General features: G+C 37.9%; 1 protein-coding gene across 2 annotated transcripts in view; it reads left to right on the top strand.

The window, feature by feature from the left end:
* Positions 1 to 16,132, top strand: part of LOC127879224 (deleted in malignant brain tumors 1 protein-like) — a 99,932-nt gene extending 83,800 nt beyond the window's left edge. For both annotated transcript variants that reach the window (XM_052425928.1, XM_052425929.1), the window contains 18 exons: positions 160 to 369; positions 1,203 to 1,430; positions 3,027 to 3,131; positions 3,682 to 3,889; positions 4,187 to 4,296; positions 5,744 to 5,925; positions 6,157 to 6,301; positions 6,862 to 7,197; positions 7,598 to 7,939; positions 8,495 to 8,653; positions 9,286 to 9,447; positions 9,881 to 10,099; positions 10,443 to 10,550; positions 11,145 to 11,325; positions 12,215 to 12,381; positions 12,753 to 12,941; positions 13,248 to 13,376; positions 14,088 to 16,132. In XM_052425928.1, coding sequence (XP_052281888.1) covers positions 160 to 369; positions 1,203 to 1,430; positions 3,027 to 3,131; positions 3,682 to 3,889; positions 4,187 to 4,296; positions 5,744 to 5,925; positions 6,157 to 6,301; positions 6,862 to 7,197; positions 7,598 to 7,939; positions 8,495 to 8,653; positions 9,286 to 9,447; positions 9,881 to 10,099; positions 10,443 to 10,550; positions 11,145 to 11,325; positions 12,215 to 12,381; positions 12,753 to 12,941; positions 13,248 to 13,376; positions 14,088 to 14,977 — 4,070 coding nt within the window. In that variant the 3' untranslated portion in view covers positions 14,978 to 16,132. The remainder of the gene's footprint in view (positions 1 to 159; positions 370 to 1,202; positions 1,431 to 3,026; positions 3,132 to 3,681; positions 3,890 to 4,186; positions 4,297 to 5,743; positions 5,926 to 6,156; positions 6,302 to 6,861; positions 7,198 to 7,597; positions 7,940 to 8,494; positions 8,654 to 9,285; positions 9,448 to 9,880; positions 10,100 to 10,442; positions 10,551 to 11,144; positions 11,326 to 12,214; positions 12,382 to 12,752; positions 12,942 to 13,247; positions 13,377 to 14,087) is intronic.
* The last annotated feature ends 1,643 nt before the right edge of the window (positions 16,133 to 17,775 follow it).

Raw genomic sequence — 17,775 nt, 5'->3', positions numbered from 1 at the left:
ACATTGTAGAATACTAAAGAGTACCCACACTAAGTTTATTTGCTCAGCACTTATCCTTAACTGCACACCAATGATCCTGGTTTAGGTTTTCTAAGCTTCGCTTAATAACCATATCTGCATTTGACACTTGCTAGGTATCTTCTGCATCCTTGTTTTCAGAGGTTGTGTGTCGTGTGCTGGGTCATGACCACGGCATAGCCGTCTGCTGTTCTCCCTACGGCTACAACACATCGCCTATGAGTGTGTACCGACCCCAGTGCCATGGTAACGAAACCCAGATGACACAATGTGCACTGGTGATCAACAGCACTTTGTGCAGTAGACAGAATTATGCCTCTGTCACTTGCTACAACCGCACAACATCAACAGGTGATTATGTTCAGTCTTAAAAGTTGGGCAATTTCAACATGTTTGACAAGATTTAACATCTCTCATAAAATTTAGGACTTGATATTGCCTGTATAGTACTTTTATCTGCCTTATTCTTATGTTTCATATCAATTGTTCATGTGATTGAGAAAGTTCTCTTCAGTGAAACAGGCTCTCCATTGTATAGCTTGAAAGCTTATGATAAGGTTACATAATTATTTGTACATAAATCTATGAATACAAATAAGTGAAGTATGTAATTTTAAGAACAGCAACAATAAACCTGAAAAACATAGAATAAATCATGTATGTATGTTAGTCAACAACAATAAGTTGATCGGTGGACAATCTCTAAATAACTTTTGCCCATTTGGAAAGCCAAGACTCAATTGTTAGATAGAGATTTCTTGTTAGAAAAATATATAACTATACATTGGTCGACAATCATTGTTTTATCGAACCTTGACCTGAAAAGTAGTGGAAATAAGTCTACCATTAACCATCAACAACATAATTGAGCCGCATTCTGGGAAAACTGGGCTTAATACATGTGCGTAAAGTGTCGTCCCAGATTAGCCTGTGCAGTCCGCACAGGCTAATCAGAGATGACACTTTCTGCTTATTGGGTTTTTTTAGTTTCAAGAAAGTCCCTCCTTACCGATATTATGTTTAGACGGAAAGTGTCGTCCCTGATTAGCATATGCGGACTGCACAGGCTAATCTGGGGCAACACTTAACGCACATGCATAATGCCCAGTTTTTCTCAGAACACGACTCAATTATAATTGGTGAAATGTGCATACCCAGTCAAAGTTATTCATATTTTTCTCCAGCTTATTCCCTAGCTTTGAAGGGCTCCCTGGTATACACTGGCCAGGTGGTGCTATATTATCTCGGGGTGGCCGGGCGTATCTGCTGGACGGGCTGGGACGATGCTGATGCCCGGGTGGTGTGCCGTGAGCTGGGCTTCATGAATGGATCGGCCTACTTCCATTACAAGTCTAGCTTCATCTACCTCAACTATAACGGTCCATATTGGACCAGCGACTTGAACTGTACAGGTATTGAGCAGAAAATGGATATCGGTAATAACTCTGGTTAGAATTTACTGACTCCCAATGACTCTTCTATTACAATACCACGGTTCAACCTTCAATGTAAAAAAGCACCAGTTTGTAAGAAACTGTTTTTGGAAAACTTAAAATTCTTTTTGTTTTTTATTTTCTGGCTTTTTCTTGTATAATATTTGCACATGAAAATATTTAAACAAAATATATTATTTTATATTATTCAGAGCGATGGACTATTTTTATACCCCCACAAACGAAGTTTAGGGGGGAATATAGGAGTGAGCTTGTCTGTCGTCGGTCGGTCTGTATGTTGGTTAGTCGGTCTGTCTGTCGGTCCGTATTAAGTGTCCGCTCTCTAATTCAAGTTGTTTTCATCTGATTTTCACCAAACTTGGTCAGATGTTGTATCTAGATGATGTCTAGGTCAAGTTTGTCATGCCGGGTCAAAAACCAGGTCACGGGGTCACTAAGTGCGTTTTAAACATTGAGCATGGTGTCCGCTCTCATATTTATACAGTTTTCATCCGAGCTTCACCAAACTTGGTCAGAAGTTGTATCTAGATGATGTCTAGTCCAAGTTTAAACATGGGTCTTGGCAGGTCAAAAACTAGGTCATGGGGTCACTTAGTGCTTTTTAAAAATCGAGCATGGTGTCCGCTCTCTAATTCAAGTAGTTTTCATCCGAGCTTCACCAAACTTGGTCAGAAGTTGTATCTAGATGATGTCTAGGTCAAGTTAGAATATGGGTCATGTTGGGTCAAAAACTAGGTCATTGGGTCACTTAGTGCGTTTTAAACATTCAGCATGGTGTCTGCTCTCTAATTCAAGTTTTATCTAGATGATGTGTAGGTCAAGTTCAAACATGGGCCATGCCAGGTCAAAAACTAGGTCACTTTGTGCATTTTAAACATTGAGCATGGTGTCCGCTGTTTTTTGTGAAGACAACATGCAAAATATTCTGTGTCAATGCGGCATGTGGGGGTATTCGTCACATCTGTGACAAAGCTCTAGTTACATTTTTAACAGAAAACACTGTATTTTTAACAAAAAGTATATTGTTTTAATTATTGTTTATATCTTCCGTACATTTGTAAAAGTGATTTCATTTTCCGAATATGACACTTCCTTCTTAATTGTAATGTTTGACATTGCATTACAACATTTAAGACATAAAGCTTTATATGATCACAAAATTGTTGGATTTTTTCATGTTTGCTTTAACGGTCAAACCATGAAACATACAATCCAATATTGTTTGTTCACTTTTGAAGTCTTGTACCCAAAATAACTGTTGTGTCGTTTGACTTATGGGATGCAACTAGGTTTGACATTTAAATGTGTTATTTTTGACACTGTTGGTGAGTTACATGTTGTCATAATCAATATGAACTGAGCATCAGGTGCGTTAGAAAACACAAAACACACATGCACATCTTTACTGTATTGTTTGAGTGATTTGCAAAAAAGGAAACTCCTCAAATTCAGAATCAAATGAATATGTCCGATTTTAAGAATACACAAATTCCATGTCAGTGAAATTAAATGAATGCACAGTTTCTGCCATCACAGTCTGGTTGTTATTTCAAGGGGAGGAGTCTAAAATCCAGGACTGCCCACACAGGGGCTTCGGTAACGTCACCAGTTGTCATGACAGCGGCAACTACGCAGGAGTCATCTGTTACAATGACCAAGGTATGGGACCCTGGAGATGATGAGCCTTGCCCTGTGAAAAGGGGTTTGAATGTGTGTGCGTAAAGTGTCATCCCAGATCAACATGTACGAACTGCCCACTTTCCCCTTTTAATTGTAGTTTTGTTTGAAAAAAGTATCTTTTAAGAAAAAATCTATTTTATGCAGAAACTGTTGTCCCTGATTAGCCTGTGCTGACTGCACAGGCTTATCTGGAAGAACACGTAAAGCAAACGCCTTTAACCGCTTTTCACAGTGCTAGGTTCGTATGCAATATTTTAAAAAGTTTTTTTAAAACTCTTAAAGGTAACAGGTAAAATGTCTTCTTCATGTAAAGTTCTTGAAAAATGGACTGGATTCTAATGAGGGCTATCGGTCCTTTTCAAATATTTAAATGGAAATGTGTATGCTTTCACGTAAATATCCAATATGGTGTGGGAGTGAAACTTTTCTTTGATAACGGAGAAAAAATGTGTTTTAAGTCACCCTCTCTCTCCTTATGCCTTCTTATTATTTGTTATTTTACCATAATATTTTGTTTGTGTTGTTTAAGACGTTGCGTACAGAATTGCCGGTGGTAATGCACGCTTTGGTCGTGTGGAGTTCATGCAGGATGGTACATGGCACACGATCTGCAGCAACACGTGGGGGGAGGAGGAGGCCAACGTGACGTGTAGACAGCTTGGTTATGTCACCGGGAACACGTACACTGGCGACCTGGACCCCGCACCTTCTGGCAAGGCTTATACAATTAACTTTAGGTAAGTGGCAGGAGGGATATTATACAACATTTGGTTTTAGCTTGGTTTTGAATGTGGAAATCTTAAGATTTCCCATGTTGTGATATTGTTACTTGTCTCTATGAAGTCTTTAATTTGTAACCTTTATTTTCCAAATATTTTTTATAAGATGCATAAACTAATTTTACATGTTAAAAAAAATTAAGTTGTTTTTAAAACCTTTATTTAGTTGTGTACATAGACTTTGTTTTATGTTTTGTTATAATTTCTCAAATAAGTTCTCTTACATACATGCGTTTCTTTTGTCATGTTTTACAGGTGTGCTGGTAATGAACACAGTTTGAGTGAGTGCCCCCACGAGGGGATACAGGAGTCCACATTCTGCCAGGACCACAAGAAGGATGATGGGGTCTTCTGTTATACTAGTGGTGTGTTATCAACACTTATCATTTATTCTATGGATGTTTTTTGCCTTCCTTCTGGTAATGTTACTTTTTATGCCCGCCTTCGAAGAAGAGGGGGTATATTGCTTTGCTCATGTCGGTCTGTCTGTCTGTCGGTCGGTCGGTCCGTCCACCAGGTGGTTGTCAGACGATAACTCAAGAACGCTTGGGCCTAGGATCATGAAACTTCATAGGTACATTTATCATGACTCGCAGATGACCCCTATTGATTTTGAGGTCACTAGGTCAAAGGTCAAGCTCTCAGTGACCCGAAATAGTAAAATGGTTTCTGGATGACAACTCAAGAACGCTTAGGCCTAGGATCATGAAACTTGATAGGTAGATTGATCAGGACTCGCAGATGACCCCTATTGATTTTGAGGTCACTAGGTCAAAGGTCAAGGTCACAGTGACCCGAAATAGTAAAATGGTTTCTGGATAATAACTCAAGAACGCTTAGGCCTAGGATCATGAAACTTGATAGGTAGATTGATCATGACTCGCAGATGACCCCTATTGATTTTCAGGTCACTTGGTCAAAGGTCAAGGTCACGATGACCCGAAATAGTAAAATGGTATCCGGATGATAACTGAAGAACGCTTATTCCTAGGATCATGAAACTTGATAGGTAGAATGATCATGACTCGCAGATGACCCCTATTGATTTTCAGGTCACTAGGTCAAAGGTCAAGGTCACGGTGACCTGAAATAGAAAAATGGTGTCCGGATGATAACTCAAGAATGCTTATGGCTAGGATCATGAAACTTCATAGGTACATTGATCATGACTGGCAGATGACCCCTATTGATTTTCAGGTCACTAGGTCAAAGGTCAAGGTCACAGTGACAAAAAACATATTCACACAATGGCTCTCACTACAACGGAGAGCCCATATGGGGGGCATGCATGTTTTACAAACAGCCCTTGTTTCATTTTGCCATATATTTTTCAATCGTGTTGGTTATAATTTTTGCATTGTTTAATTTTGTTGTGATCACCATTATAATCAAATATATAAGTATTATTAGCTTATGTGTTAAGTTTAAGAAATGAAACACTTTGTTAAAATGTATTGAAAGTTTTTCAAATGGATGTCACATATTTCTTCCCTGGTTCAGCTGGACAAATAAACAAAAGCAAAAAACACATTCTTGATAAAAAATTCAGTATTGGCAAAGTCTTTAATTCACATGACAAATTAACGTGGATTTAAAATTGTTTGCACATGTTGCAAACTTAGGCAAACAAAAACATTAAACAACCAACATGATGTGAAACAATAATAAATAAAATAAAAATGAAGAAAATGAACCTGCTAAATCTTAAAACTCATTTTCATTATAATTATATTGAATGAAATAGAGTCATGTGATTCTCAATTGTGACGTTCTCAAAGTGGCACAGTGTTTATTTGAGAGGCCTTATTTCAGTGAAGCTGTCTGGCCCGGATGCAGTGAACAGCGATAATGGGTCGGTGATGTACTACCTGAATGATACCTGGTCCCTCATCTGTAACGATGGGTTTAATGATCAGTCTGCCAGGAGGGTGTGTCAGGAACTTGGCTTTGTTGATGGACGCGCCATTTGCTGCTCTGCATATGGGAGCATTAGCGTAAGATGTTGAATTGTATTGACCTTCCCAAGCCCAAGTATCTATATTAAATATATGTTTTTGTCATATGGTGTGTTTAGATAAGGCATCAACACTTTACAACTCTTGGAATCTTTTTTTTCTACAAGAAATTGAAGAAACAGATTTCATGATATTATTAACGTTACAATTAAGGCTTCAGTCAGACATTACACCATACAAAAAAGCTAACCTGACGATATTTTAATACAGATGTTTGACCTTACAATGAGCAACTACACGCTAACCTGTGATGACCCAGACGCTCCCCTTGAAAATTGCCTTAAACCAGTCAATGGCTGCCAGACTGGTTATGCTTCAGCCGTCTGCTTCCATAACAACACCTTACCTGTAGAGTGTAAGTACATTTGTGAGAGAAACTTGAGCTGCCTGCATTTGCCTACAGTATTGTCCCATATCAGCTTGCGTTATTCACAATTTGAGGTTTTTCAAATATGGCCTTTTCCGCTGTTAAGTTTTTTTAGTCATCAATAAATTCATAGCATTTAGCATCTAGAGTAGGTTCTGACCAGACTGATGGTTTGCGCAGACTGGTCTTTAGCTACGCTCGTTGCACATCGCATAAACTAATTTTCATATGACGTGGGTCTTATGCAAAAAATAACATTTTTCTTTGGTGGTCATTGAATAGCTGCTATGTCATGTTTGTCAAAAGGTCATACTGCAAGCTCTAGTGGCCTTAAGTTCTAAAGTTCTGGTTTGTTATAATTTGGTATAAAACAATAGTGAACGATTCTAGTTATCAAACTTAATTTAGTCAGCACACCAATATAATTAACATTACATTTCATACGGGTATAATACATGGTTCTATAGATAGATAAGAATAGTAATTGTAAGCAGCTCTCATACAAAATTCCCCTTCTGATTATATCAGATTTATTAACTCTCTTTCAGATTTAAAATATGAGTTTAACCTTGAGAAGTCTAATGGAAACTATGGAGGTCATGTCAAGGTCACGCATCTAGGGGTCACAGGGTCAGTGTGCAGCCAGGACTGGGACGACAATGACGCGAGCATTCTCTGTCGCTCGAAGGGTTTTAAAAACGGGCTGGCTTACCAACACTCGGAGAATAATGTTTTGGTGGACCAAAGGGGCCCATATTGGGCGGGTGGGTTCAACTGCACCGGAAATGAGATTCAGTTGAAGGATTGTCCGTTTTTAAACCGTACAAATCTACAGAACTGCAGCTCCTACGACATTGCAGCAGTTTTGTGTTTTAATGAATCAGGTAGGATATCCTTTAAGATTATTATATTTGCTAATAGCTTTTATATGTAATATAATGCTCAAGAGCACAAAATGTGAATGAGAATTGATAGTTTGTAGTATACATTGCCGTAGCTTTTTATTCTAATTAAATGTTTATAACCAGTGTATGTTCAAAAGATAAATGACTAGTTGTGCAGAATTTTTTTTTTAAATGGTTAAGTATGTAAGCAGCTGTTCACTGAAAATAATGCTTCTTTGCTATACACTAGTACATTTGTATAATGAAGTTAGGTTTGCAATAAAAATGTTTTCTTAAGATACAATATGTACGTCTGCTTCTGTGATCAAACAGTTTTAAATTGTGCTGCAAAAAAAAGCACTGAAACACAATCATTGCCATATTGTTTCCATCTATTTAGGAATCCAGTATCGTATGGTTAGCAACAGCAGCCACTATGGCCGCGTGGAGATGCAGGTGGGTGGGATATGGGGCACGGTGTGTGACCAGTATTGGGACAAGCGCGAGGCCGCTGTCTTCTGTCGCCAGCTCAACTTTACCGATGGGGAGCCAGTGGGTGGGGCGCACTTTGGGGCAGGAAGTGGACCCATCTGGATCAGCCATCTAGAGTGCAAGGGCACAGAAAAGTACCTTCACCAGTGTCCACATAGAGGTTTCACAAATGAGATCTCGTCTGACTGGTGGTTCCCTCTACCGTGCGAGACCCACTCAGATGACGCTGGCGTATTCTGCTACAAATCTGGTTTGTAATCATAAACACTGGTAGTTATTTGCAAATTTGAAAGTTTATCATGCACAGTTTGTGTGTGTGATCTTTTTCTGAAAATAAAACTTTCAATGACTTCAGTTTTGTTTCAGAGAAAAAAAAATCCAAATGTGTTTTGATGTAATTATTTGCGTTATTGAATACTGTTTATGAGGGGGGACATATTGGTGAAATATGGGTGGTAAAAGTTTGACATTGTTCCTTTTTTAGGTTGTTTGTGTGCATATACAATGTACTCTTATTATTCCAATACCGGTATGTGCTTATGCTTATATCCATAGCAAATATGTTCTATAAAATTATTTTTATTAGATATATATACTAATATCTCTTATGTGCTTTTGAATTTGACCCTTTCAGGGTTTCTTTCAGGCATGTTAGACTTGCACTATATGGGGAGGTTTATGGATATATAAGATCTGTAATGATTTTTTTCATGTGTTACAGCCTGCCTTTTCTTTGTTGACAAAGGACTGCAAACTCACTATTAATGCTATAATTATGTTTCCCTGTTGTCATCTATGTTACTAGTGAGGTTGAACAGCGGTCCGAGTGCTGACGCTGGCGGTCTGGAGGTACACAGGGATGGGAAGTGGTATGGGGTCTGTGACTCTGGCATCGGAAAAAATGAGGCACTCGTTGTCTGTAAGAGTCTCAAATCCTACTACGTGGATGCAGTACCTGTCAATGGTGACTAGTTTTTTGGTTATCATGACTGTGAAGAACATGTATTAACTGATTTGTTTCTGTAATCTATTTTAATGTAAGCATTAAGCAATGAAAACATTTTACATGTTTAAGTCTTTAAAAATTAACATGATATTGCTGCTTCAGTGTCCATTATTATGATAATTTACTTCTAGAAAGTAAGAGTTTCTTTTGATACATAATATTATATGCATAGTATTAATATTGTTGTATTTATTAAAATTTCTACATTTCCTTAAGACAAATCTTTTTATGCCCCCGGATTGAAAGATCGGGGGTTTATTGTTTTTGGCCTGTCTGTCTGTCTGTCATTGTTTCAGTCAGTCATTGTATGTGTGTGTCACAAAACTTTAACCAAGGTTAAAGTTTTGCAAAAACTTTTGCAATATTGAAGATCGCAACTTGATATTTGGCATGCATGTGTATCTCATGGAGCTGCACATTTTGAGTGGTGAAAGGTCAGGGTCATCCTTCAAGGTCAAAGGTCATTTTTATGGCTTCAAAGCGGCCCAATAGGGGGCATTGTGTTTCTGAAGAACACATCTCTTGTTGGAAGTGTTTTAAGCAAAGTGATTAATTACCAATAGTAACGAAGGTATATACATCATTTCCAGGTTCATCGTATGGCAATCTGTCTGGGGAGATTGGTTTTTCCTCGATCAAGTGCTCAGGTCAGGAGACAGACCTTAACCTATGTCAGCTGACATTTGAAAAGTCATGTGACAGCGGCCATTATGCATCCGTCTACTGCAGCAACTCCACCATCGTTGATACAAGTTGGTTGAATTGGAGAGCAATTGTCATTTTTTTCTAACTTTTATAGTTGATTTTTCAGCTGTATCTACATGTATATGAGATTGAGTGATTGAATGCTCAGATGTGATTACGTTGTATATTGGGCTAAACAAAAAAAATACCTTATGAAAGTATTATTAAGTCTTCATCTAATCTTCTATTGTTATGCTATACGAATGTGCAGCTATCGGTTCCTTATTCATAATATAAAAAAGGCATTTACTTGCTTTATTCAAATGCATCTGAGTTTACAAAAATACACAATCTAAAACTGAACAGTTTGCATGTTTTAAACAATAAATTAAAAAATCCAAACATGGCCTTTTATATGCTTAAACATATGCATGTTAGTTTGTAAAAATTATCCTGTTATGTGACTGGTTTGCAGATTTCTATTATGTGACTGGTTTGCAGGTTTCAAGGTTCGGCTGGCAGGTGACAGTCTGTCCAGTTCTATCCATGGCATACTGGAGGCTCGTGTCGAAGGTATCTGGGGGCGTGTGTGCCTGCACGGGTTCACAGACAGTGACGCCAGAGTGGCATGTAGGCAGTTTGGCTACGACGGAGGTGTGGCCTATCTCCACATCATGAAGAACGACAAACCCGTGCTGGTATCGAATGTTCAATGCACCGGTATGTAGGTTGTCTATAGCTTAATTCATGTTACTCCATCATCCAATAATTGAATTGTGTCAGTGCTGTCATCAAAATATTAACATAGTGATGTAACAAATATTGTAGTCTTGCCTTTACTCAAGAAGACAAAACCGTTGTTAACCTAAATTATATCACATCAAATTGCTAACCTTTGTTGCTATACATAACGTTATCAGAATTATTATTTATTTTATGTTGTCCTAAATAATAAAGTCTATGCCTTCAAGCTGCCTATAAACTAAACAAAGCTCACAAACTGTGGTCGTATTTACATTGGAAGCGAATTTTCGAGCTAAACTATGTTCTGTTTTCTCTCTAGGTACTGAAAACTCCATCAGTGAATGTCCCAAGGATATTGCCTCCCCCAACCGAGAGTACTGCAACTATGGGTCTAACGATGCTGGAGTGATATGCTACAACAGGACAGGTGGGCAAGCTTTCCATTACCATGATATTTGAAAAAAACCAAAAGGACAGTAAGTGGTATCCTCGGCCATAGGCATCGTTGGCCTTCCAAAAAGACGTTTTGATTCTTTCAAGGAAAGGATTCATAATTTTTGTATGCCCCCGAATCGAATTGGGGGGGGGGGGGGTTAAATTGTTTTTGGCCTGTCTGTCTGTCATTCTGTGGAAAACTTTAACCTTGGTTTAACTTTTGCAATAACTTTTGCAATATTGAAGATAGCAACTTGGATATTTGGCATGCATGTGTATCTCATGGAGCTGCACATTTTGAGTGGTGAAAGGTCAAGGTTATCCTTCAAGGTCAAAGGTCAAATATATGGCTTCAAAGCGGCGCAGTAGGGGCCATTGTGTTTCTGACAAACACATCTCTTATTCTTTATAAAATATTCTAATGTGATACTTCCTATGGATGCATATCAGAATTGCATATCTCCTAATATTTTTCATAAAAGATTTTAGAGTGTTTGACTATTATTTCAACATTGAGTCTTATCCAAGCATATAGCCTATACATATATCAGCTACTGGGTATGCATATCTAGTTACTTCATTACAGATGGTATAGGATTTGACTATCGTCTCAACGGTGGGTCCAATCCCAGCAATGGGCGCGTGGAGATCGGCTACGCCGGGCGCTGGGGTATGGTATGTGCCTGGTCTTGGCAAAGCAACGATGCTGCAGTCTTGTGTCGCGCTCTCGGTTACAAGGACGGCATTGTCAGCTATGAGAAAAACATGTAAGTATGAAGCACTCATATTCAGGTAATATTTACGTTTCAGCATTTTATTAAATATTATTCCAGATTCATAATGCATTTATTACATTTGAATCAAGCTCCAAGTATTCTTTTAAATGAATTACGATGTTACTGTATGACTGTGGGCAGTAAATAAAGTTGAATATTTTGCTGAAACTTTCCATAGTGTGGTCTATGGTACAACTTTATAATGTGCCAATCCTTAAAATATGTTTTTAATATTTTGCCTTGTCACAGAAATAAATATCATTAGAATAATTCGTCCCATACATTCCTATATTTTTTCTTTATAATGCAAGTCAACCTTAACAGAGTTGTAATCCAAATATTTATTGATGTGTTCTTGCAAGACATGTGGAAATGTCAGACCTGCAAATGAATAATTAGAAAGAAGATCCGATGCAGATTAATGAAGTTAGATTTGTTATTCACCAGTTTTGTTATCAGTGAATATATGCAATAAGCTTTGTAATGTTCAGAATATGTTATCAGTATACACATGTAGTTATGAAGTTAGCTTTGTTATGTGCAGAATATGTTATCAGTATGGTTATGAAGTTAGATTTGTTATGTGCAGAATATGTTATCAGTATATGACGTTAACTTTGTACTGGGCAAAATAAGCATCAGTACATGTGGTAAGCTGGGCAATGTGCGTAATATGTTGTCAGTATAGGCGAGGATCAAACTAATCTAAGTTTTGAACTCAATAAACATAGATTGTTTTCTTCATTTGTGAATATTGGAAAGCATTGGGGGATTTAATTCAAACATCAGATGTGACTAAAACAGATGAAAATGTATAAAATGGATTTTTTTAAATAAAAATGTTTGGCCCTGGTTTTTACCCTGTGCTTTGTTTCTTCAGATCCCTTGGGTTCACGTTGCCGTGGGTTACCGGGTTCTTCTGCCAGGGCCATGAGACCAGCCTGATGACCTGCCTCAACACGGGCTTCAACTCGACCTTCCTCACCGACCTCTGCATGGGCGGTCGTGACCCCGGGGCATACTCCCAGTGCTTCAATGAGACAGTTGGTAGGAGACCTTGAGTCTTTATAGCATGGAGAGTCCATTGTGTGTGTTATTTAAGGTCAATTCATGTAACAGATATAATGGACATACTCCAGACTGGCTAGATTGTGGAATAAATCTTATTTTGGGGTACAAACTAAGCTGACCCTTGTATAGCCTATATAATTTTGATGTTGTTTGTATTTGAAAAAAACTCTGAGTACGATATTTCTGTCTTTCTGAATATCCCATATTATCAATCTTATTATCAATCAGTAATTTGTCCAAATTTATGTACAGTTGAACAAAACTATTTTATGCTTGTTTGTACATTGGTACATACCAGTGTAGAGCAGTCAGCAGTGAAGTCAGTGTAAATGGTTGCTGCATTTCAGAGGATACAAAGGTGAGACTTGTAGACGGCCCCAACAATCACTCGGGCCGCGTGGAGGTGTTCATGACCGGTGCCAACCAGTGGGGAACCATCTGTGATGACTACTGGGACGATCCCGACGCCATCGTCGTCTGTCGTCAGCTGGGCTTCTACGGAGGACAGGCTTTAAAGAAGGCACCCTATGGTCAAGGTGATACAGAAATGCTAGATATCAAGGAATGAACCCTGATGAACATGCAAACTTAAATGACAAAGTACATTTATTTGAAGAGATTAAACTATTTTTTTAATTTAAATTCCAGTATTTGTAATTTTGTAATAAAAGTACATTTAAATATGTCCTGTAGAAGCGCATTGTGGAGTTAAATCAAATGTACTATGTTGTTGGTGAATGAATAGTTCGCTAACTGTATTGATGATCCAAACAAAGCACTTTTAATACAACTAACATATATATGCCTAAGTACATATTGCTAAGATATTTTGTCTTAATTAGGTACCGGTCCCATCTGGTTTGACAACTTGAAGTGCATTGGTAATGAGTCAAAAATAGGGGACTGTGGTCACCGCGGAATTGGCACCCACAACTGTAACCATACTGAGGACGTAGGAGTAATATGTGACCGTAAGTATCACATTGTGTGCAGTTGTTAAAAAATGTAACCAATGCTTAAAAATAACATTGTAATATTGTCTGAGGAACTTAAATTATTTTTTTTTTTATAATCCTTCATTCATCAATGTCCAAATAAGAAATTTTGAACCGGTTCTTCATATTTAAGCTTTTATATCCAAGTTCATGAAATATCAACAATAACTGCATTACATTTTAATATTTTGGCTTTTTTAAATAATACATTATTGTGTACTTTCCAATATAAAATATACTATGTTGACTGGGACATGATGGTACAGCTGCTTAAATTTGTTCTTATTAGTCCCCTGCCGGTTTCACTGGAGGGACTGCGCTCTGTGTGTCTGTCAGTCCGTCAGTCTGTCACACTTTTCTGGATCCTGCGATAACTATAACAGTTCTTCATATTTTTTCATGAAACTTGAATCCTGCATAGATGGCAATATAGAGATTATGCACGTCATTTCATTTTGATCCTACATCAAGAATTCAGGTTGCTATGGCAACAAATTGACTAAAAATATTGCTGAAAATTGTGGATCCTGTGATAACTGATAGGGGACTTTTTTTGCTTGGAAATAGTCTTGTTGTTATTATATTCTTACATGTACATGTGTCTAAACGCAAGATACACAGTTGATAAGTGGTGAATGGTGTTCATATATTTATTGGGTATTACCAGAATGTCATGTTTGGTTGCAGTCATGCCACCCAGTACAGTTCCACCTGGGACCATCATCACGCCCAGCCTCACAACCCAGCCGGTGACCCCTGGCCCCTCCTCAGACCCTCCCACTACTCCAGAGAAACCAACACTGGTGACTGAATTCACGAGAATACCGGTCACAACTGGAGCTCCAGTTACAACCACTGCAGCAACAACAAAGTCTGTAACCACAAAGCAGCCAGACACTCCCATGCCACCTGTGACCACTTCTGCGCCACTGACCACTGAGGCGGCCACAAAAGTGTCGACGAGTGTGATTCCTCCCTCAACCATGGGGCCAACCCCTAAGCCAACAGAACAGGATTTACCAACGACTTCTCCCTCTCCTGAGACAACCACCAATGCTAAATCAAATCATAGTGTTGCTGCATCAGTTACGAACACATCAAAGGCAAATTTAGGTGTGGCAGTTGCTGTGCCTATTGTTGTAATATTAGTTGTTGTTGCAATAATAGCCTGTGTTGTGATGAGATTGCGGCGTGGCGGCAAGAGGCAAGGCTATTCGCGTGAGACTTTAGACGACTCTGTGATTCATAGGGAACCAGATGGGTCTGTATCAGCCAGTAACCAGATGTATGGCTTAGACCTGAAGGTGTCGTCCCCAGGGGCAACCAGTGACATATCGTCCCCTGGAGAGGACAATATGATGCTGGGGAGCAACGGCCGCGCGTTCTACAGTAAAGGGGTCACAAACGGTGATAGCCCTGGTGCCTTTAGGAATCCCTTATATGAGGCCAGAAATCATGACTCGGACGGCCAGTTTGTGGGACAGAGTAACGGGGCCACACATTCCTTGCCAGCTAATGGGGAGATCTCCTTTCCAGACAGAGATCCCTTGGGGATTGATAGGCACACAGATGCATAATTGTTAACTTTTTCAATATCTGTATTTGTTTGTTAATTCACTGGTTGTGTGATGTTTCAAGTACTGCTTTGTGATATGAACTAGCTGTTCTATGCTTCTCACTCAACATTATTAGGCATAGTTCTTATCAATATTCAGGAGATATATGGCATAATAGTAACATAGTCACTTCATCACTGATACCAGCGTCCTAGTTTGAAAATAAAGTGGGTGTCTCAAGTAATTTTTGTTGTACTTAATATTATTAATGAACAGATGCAAATCAGAGTAGAACAGCTACAAACTTGGTTGAGTGCATTTAAATGCACGCAAATAACTCGACATTGTAAATTACTTTACAATAGTTTTGTTATTCAGTATACTTTACGAGTTGTTAGCAAATAAAAAACCTCTTATATATTACTAGTGGATTAATGACTTGTATTTGCTTGTAGAATTACATTCACCACATTATACATCTTCTTTGACTTAGTAAATACATTTACCAATCGCTATGGTTACCGGTAATTGTCTTGTCTATAAAGAATGGACATAGTAACGCTATTGAACACTTGTCAACGTTACTTTTTGTGTTCTTTGTCACTCTCACATATTAAATGGAAATACAATAAATTTAGACCAAAGGCGCCATTTGCTGAATAATTGAATAATTATAAACATGCTTAATAATTGCATTAATATATTTTCTAGATAACGGTTTAATATTATAATCATATAAATTAGTATTATGGCTGTCAGTTATTTTTAGGAGAAGGAAGACCAAAATCGATTTTGAAATTAAAAAATTAAATGATAAAAACACATCTCTTAGATTAAATGATAAAAGCAAATTTCTCAACAATTACATTTGACGATTTCAATAGCGGAGGGCTGGCTGATAACTATCTACACAGGATTAATGGAAAATATAGTGTTGCAATGATGCAGAAGGGCATTCATATTGTTTTTATATGAACGTAAAATAAAACTCGTGTATTAAACCCAAACTATTGAATTTTTGTTTAGATTGTGAATATAACGGTGCTTGTTAAGATATTTGTTGTTATGCTTGTTATTTAAATATAATGTCTTTGTTAGGTATATTTCATTGTAAATGGGTTTGAAATTCCTGTAAATATCTCGGCATTCCAATTAAAAATAAAACTGTATTTTTTACGACGTTCATTTTTCTTCTGACCAATTTAAGCAATCCCGTATTACATAATACTTAGAGATCAATTATATCTTATGCACGGGGATTTTGTGCATAATATAATCGATGAAATATTTGTTGCGTGATCAGTGGGCAAAGCATTATGTGCAATTTTATTATGATAACAGAATGTTTCGTAGTGTGTGTGTTTTCTCCCAATTATTTCGATCTTCAACACAAATGCACTCTGTTTCCCAAGTTACGGCTTCAGTCATCTTGTCAAGCGTCTATGAGAAAGATAATCGGGGTCACGCGGGCGCTCGTTGTGTGAGATGTAACTTATATTATGAAACAATTTAACCGCAAACATCTCGTAGCAAAATGGAGTTTAATTTGGGAATGTACCATCAGCAACGCACTTGTCTATCGTTCTTAAATGGTTGTTTTACTCCGCGAAACGGTAAATTGGATTTTGATTGGCTGTATGTCCCTGGGTCAAAGCCCCGATGCAAACATACAAGCGGAGGTTTCGCCCGCGCTTCACGACGTACTAAATTGTGTGGTAACCGAGTATGACAATAACCGTGCCCAGGTTTTATAGGTGATTAGTTCATTTTCGTCTGTATTGTGATGACCAAACAAGGGGGTTATTGTGTTCTGTTTGTTGACAATTATTTTGAAGGCCGTTTAAACGGAATGGCAATTAATATCAGTCTAAGTTACAATCAACACATTTGCGCTTCCACAGATTTCCGGCGATGAGTCCGTAAAAGCATCACAGATAATCTTTGGGGGATTTTTTCTAGTAATGTTGAGATTAATTAAAGGTCAGAATCACGTAATAGTGCCGTTATGCTCTACAATCATGGCGCGGACGAAAAGCATAGCTGGACCGTATGCATTATAAAGTTTACTTTTTGATTTTGTAGGGATTTTCAGCGAAGTTATATCGCGCAAAAGCAAAACCTTTTACATTCTGTGTTCATATGCAGGGGTACATGATTGCAATAGAAAATTACCCTGCTTTAGACGTTTTGAATGCTTGAAGAAGTTGCCTCGAAAACAACTTGACGTTTTTTTTGTACTGAGTGATAAACCGTCATCATGGTCACTTACTTTGTGTAGGTGTAATTTGGCATATCATGATTATACTACGCCGATACATATAACGCGAATACCGAACAATAATGTGCTGAATAAATGTTAACAGTCTTATATTATAATGGCTACAATAATTTTATTGTACAAAGATACGCCGGAAAATGAAGTTTTATTTTCAGGTTAAGCTTTGAGAACCAGGTTCTCTTAATTTATCTTCACCTTGACATGGGTGACTTTTCCATTTTCTTGAATCTCTCATTAGGCTTGTACATTCTGCCTTGTTTTTTTTTTAAAGTTTAGTTACGCTGAAGACTTAATGACTCGCTGAAGATTGAGCTTTAATTATGCCTCTTGCATTATTTCTAAATTTAAACATGCTTGACATAGTTACGCCCAAATGCAAGTTATGCATGTTGGTTTCATAAATGTGGCACATGAACTATGACATATAATTGTTACCTGTATATTACATAAATAGTTCTGTTTTAGCGAATGATCGCTTAAGAGGAAGCGCAGATCTTTCACCTTGAACTTGGACCATGTCATTTGACTAAAGGATGTGGCT

Source organism: Dreissena polymorpha, chromosome 4 (genome assembly GCF_020536995.1).
Source record: "Dreissena polymorpha isolate Duluth1 chromosome 4, UMN_Dpol_1.0, whole genome shotgun sequence".
Classification (NCBI taxonomy): domain Eukaryota; kingdom Metazoa; phylum Mollusca; class Bivalvia; order Myida; family Dreissenidae; genus Dreissena; species Dreissena polymorpha.
This window is presented reverse-complemented; position numbering and strand designations above follow the sequence as displayed.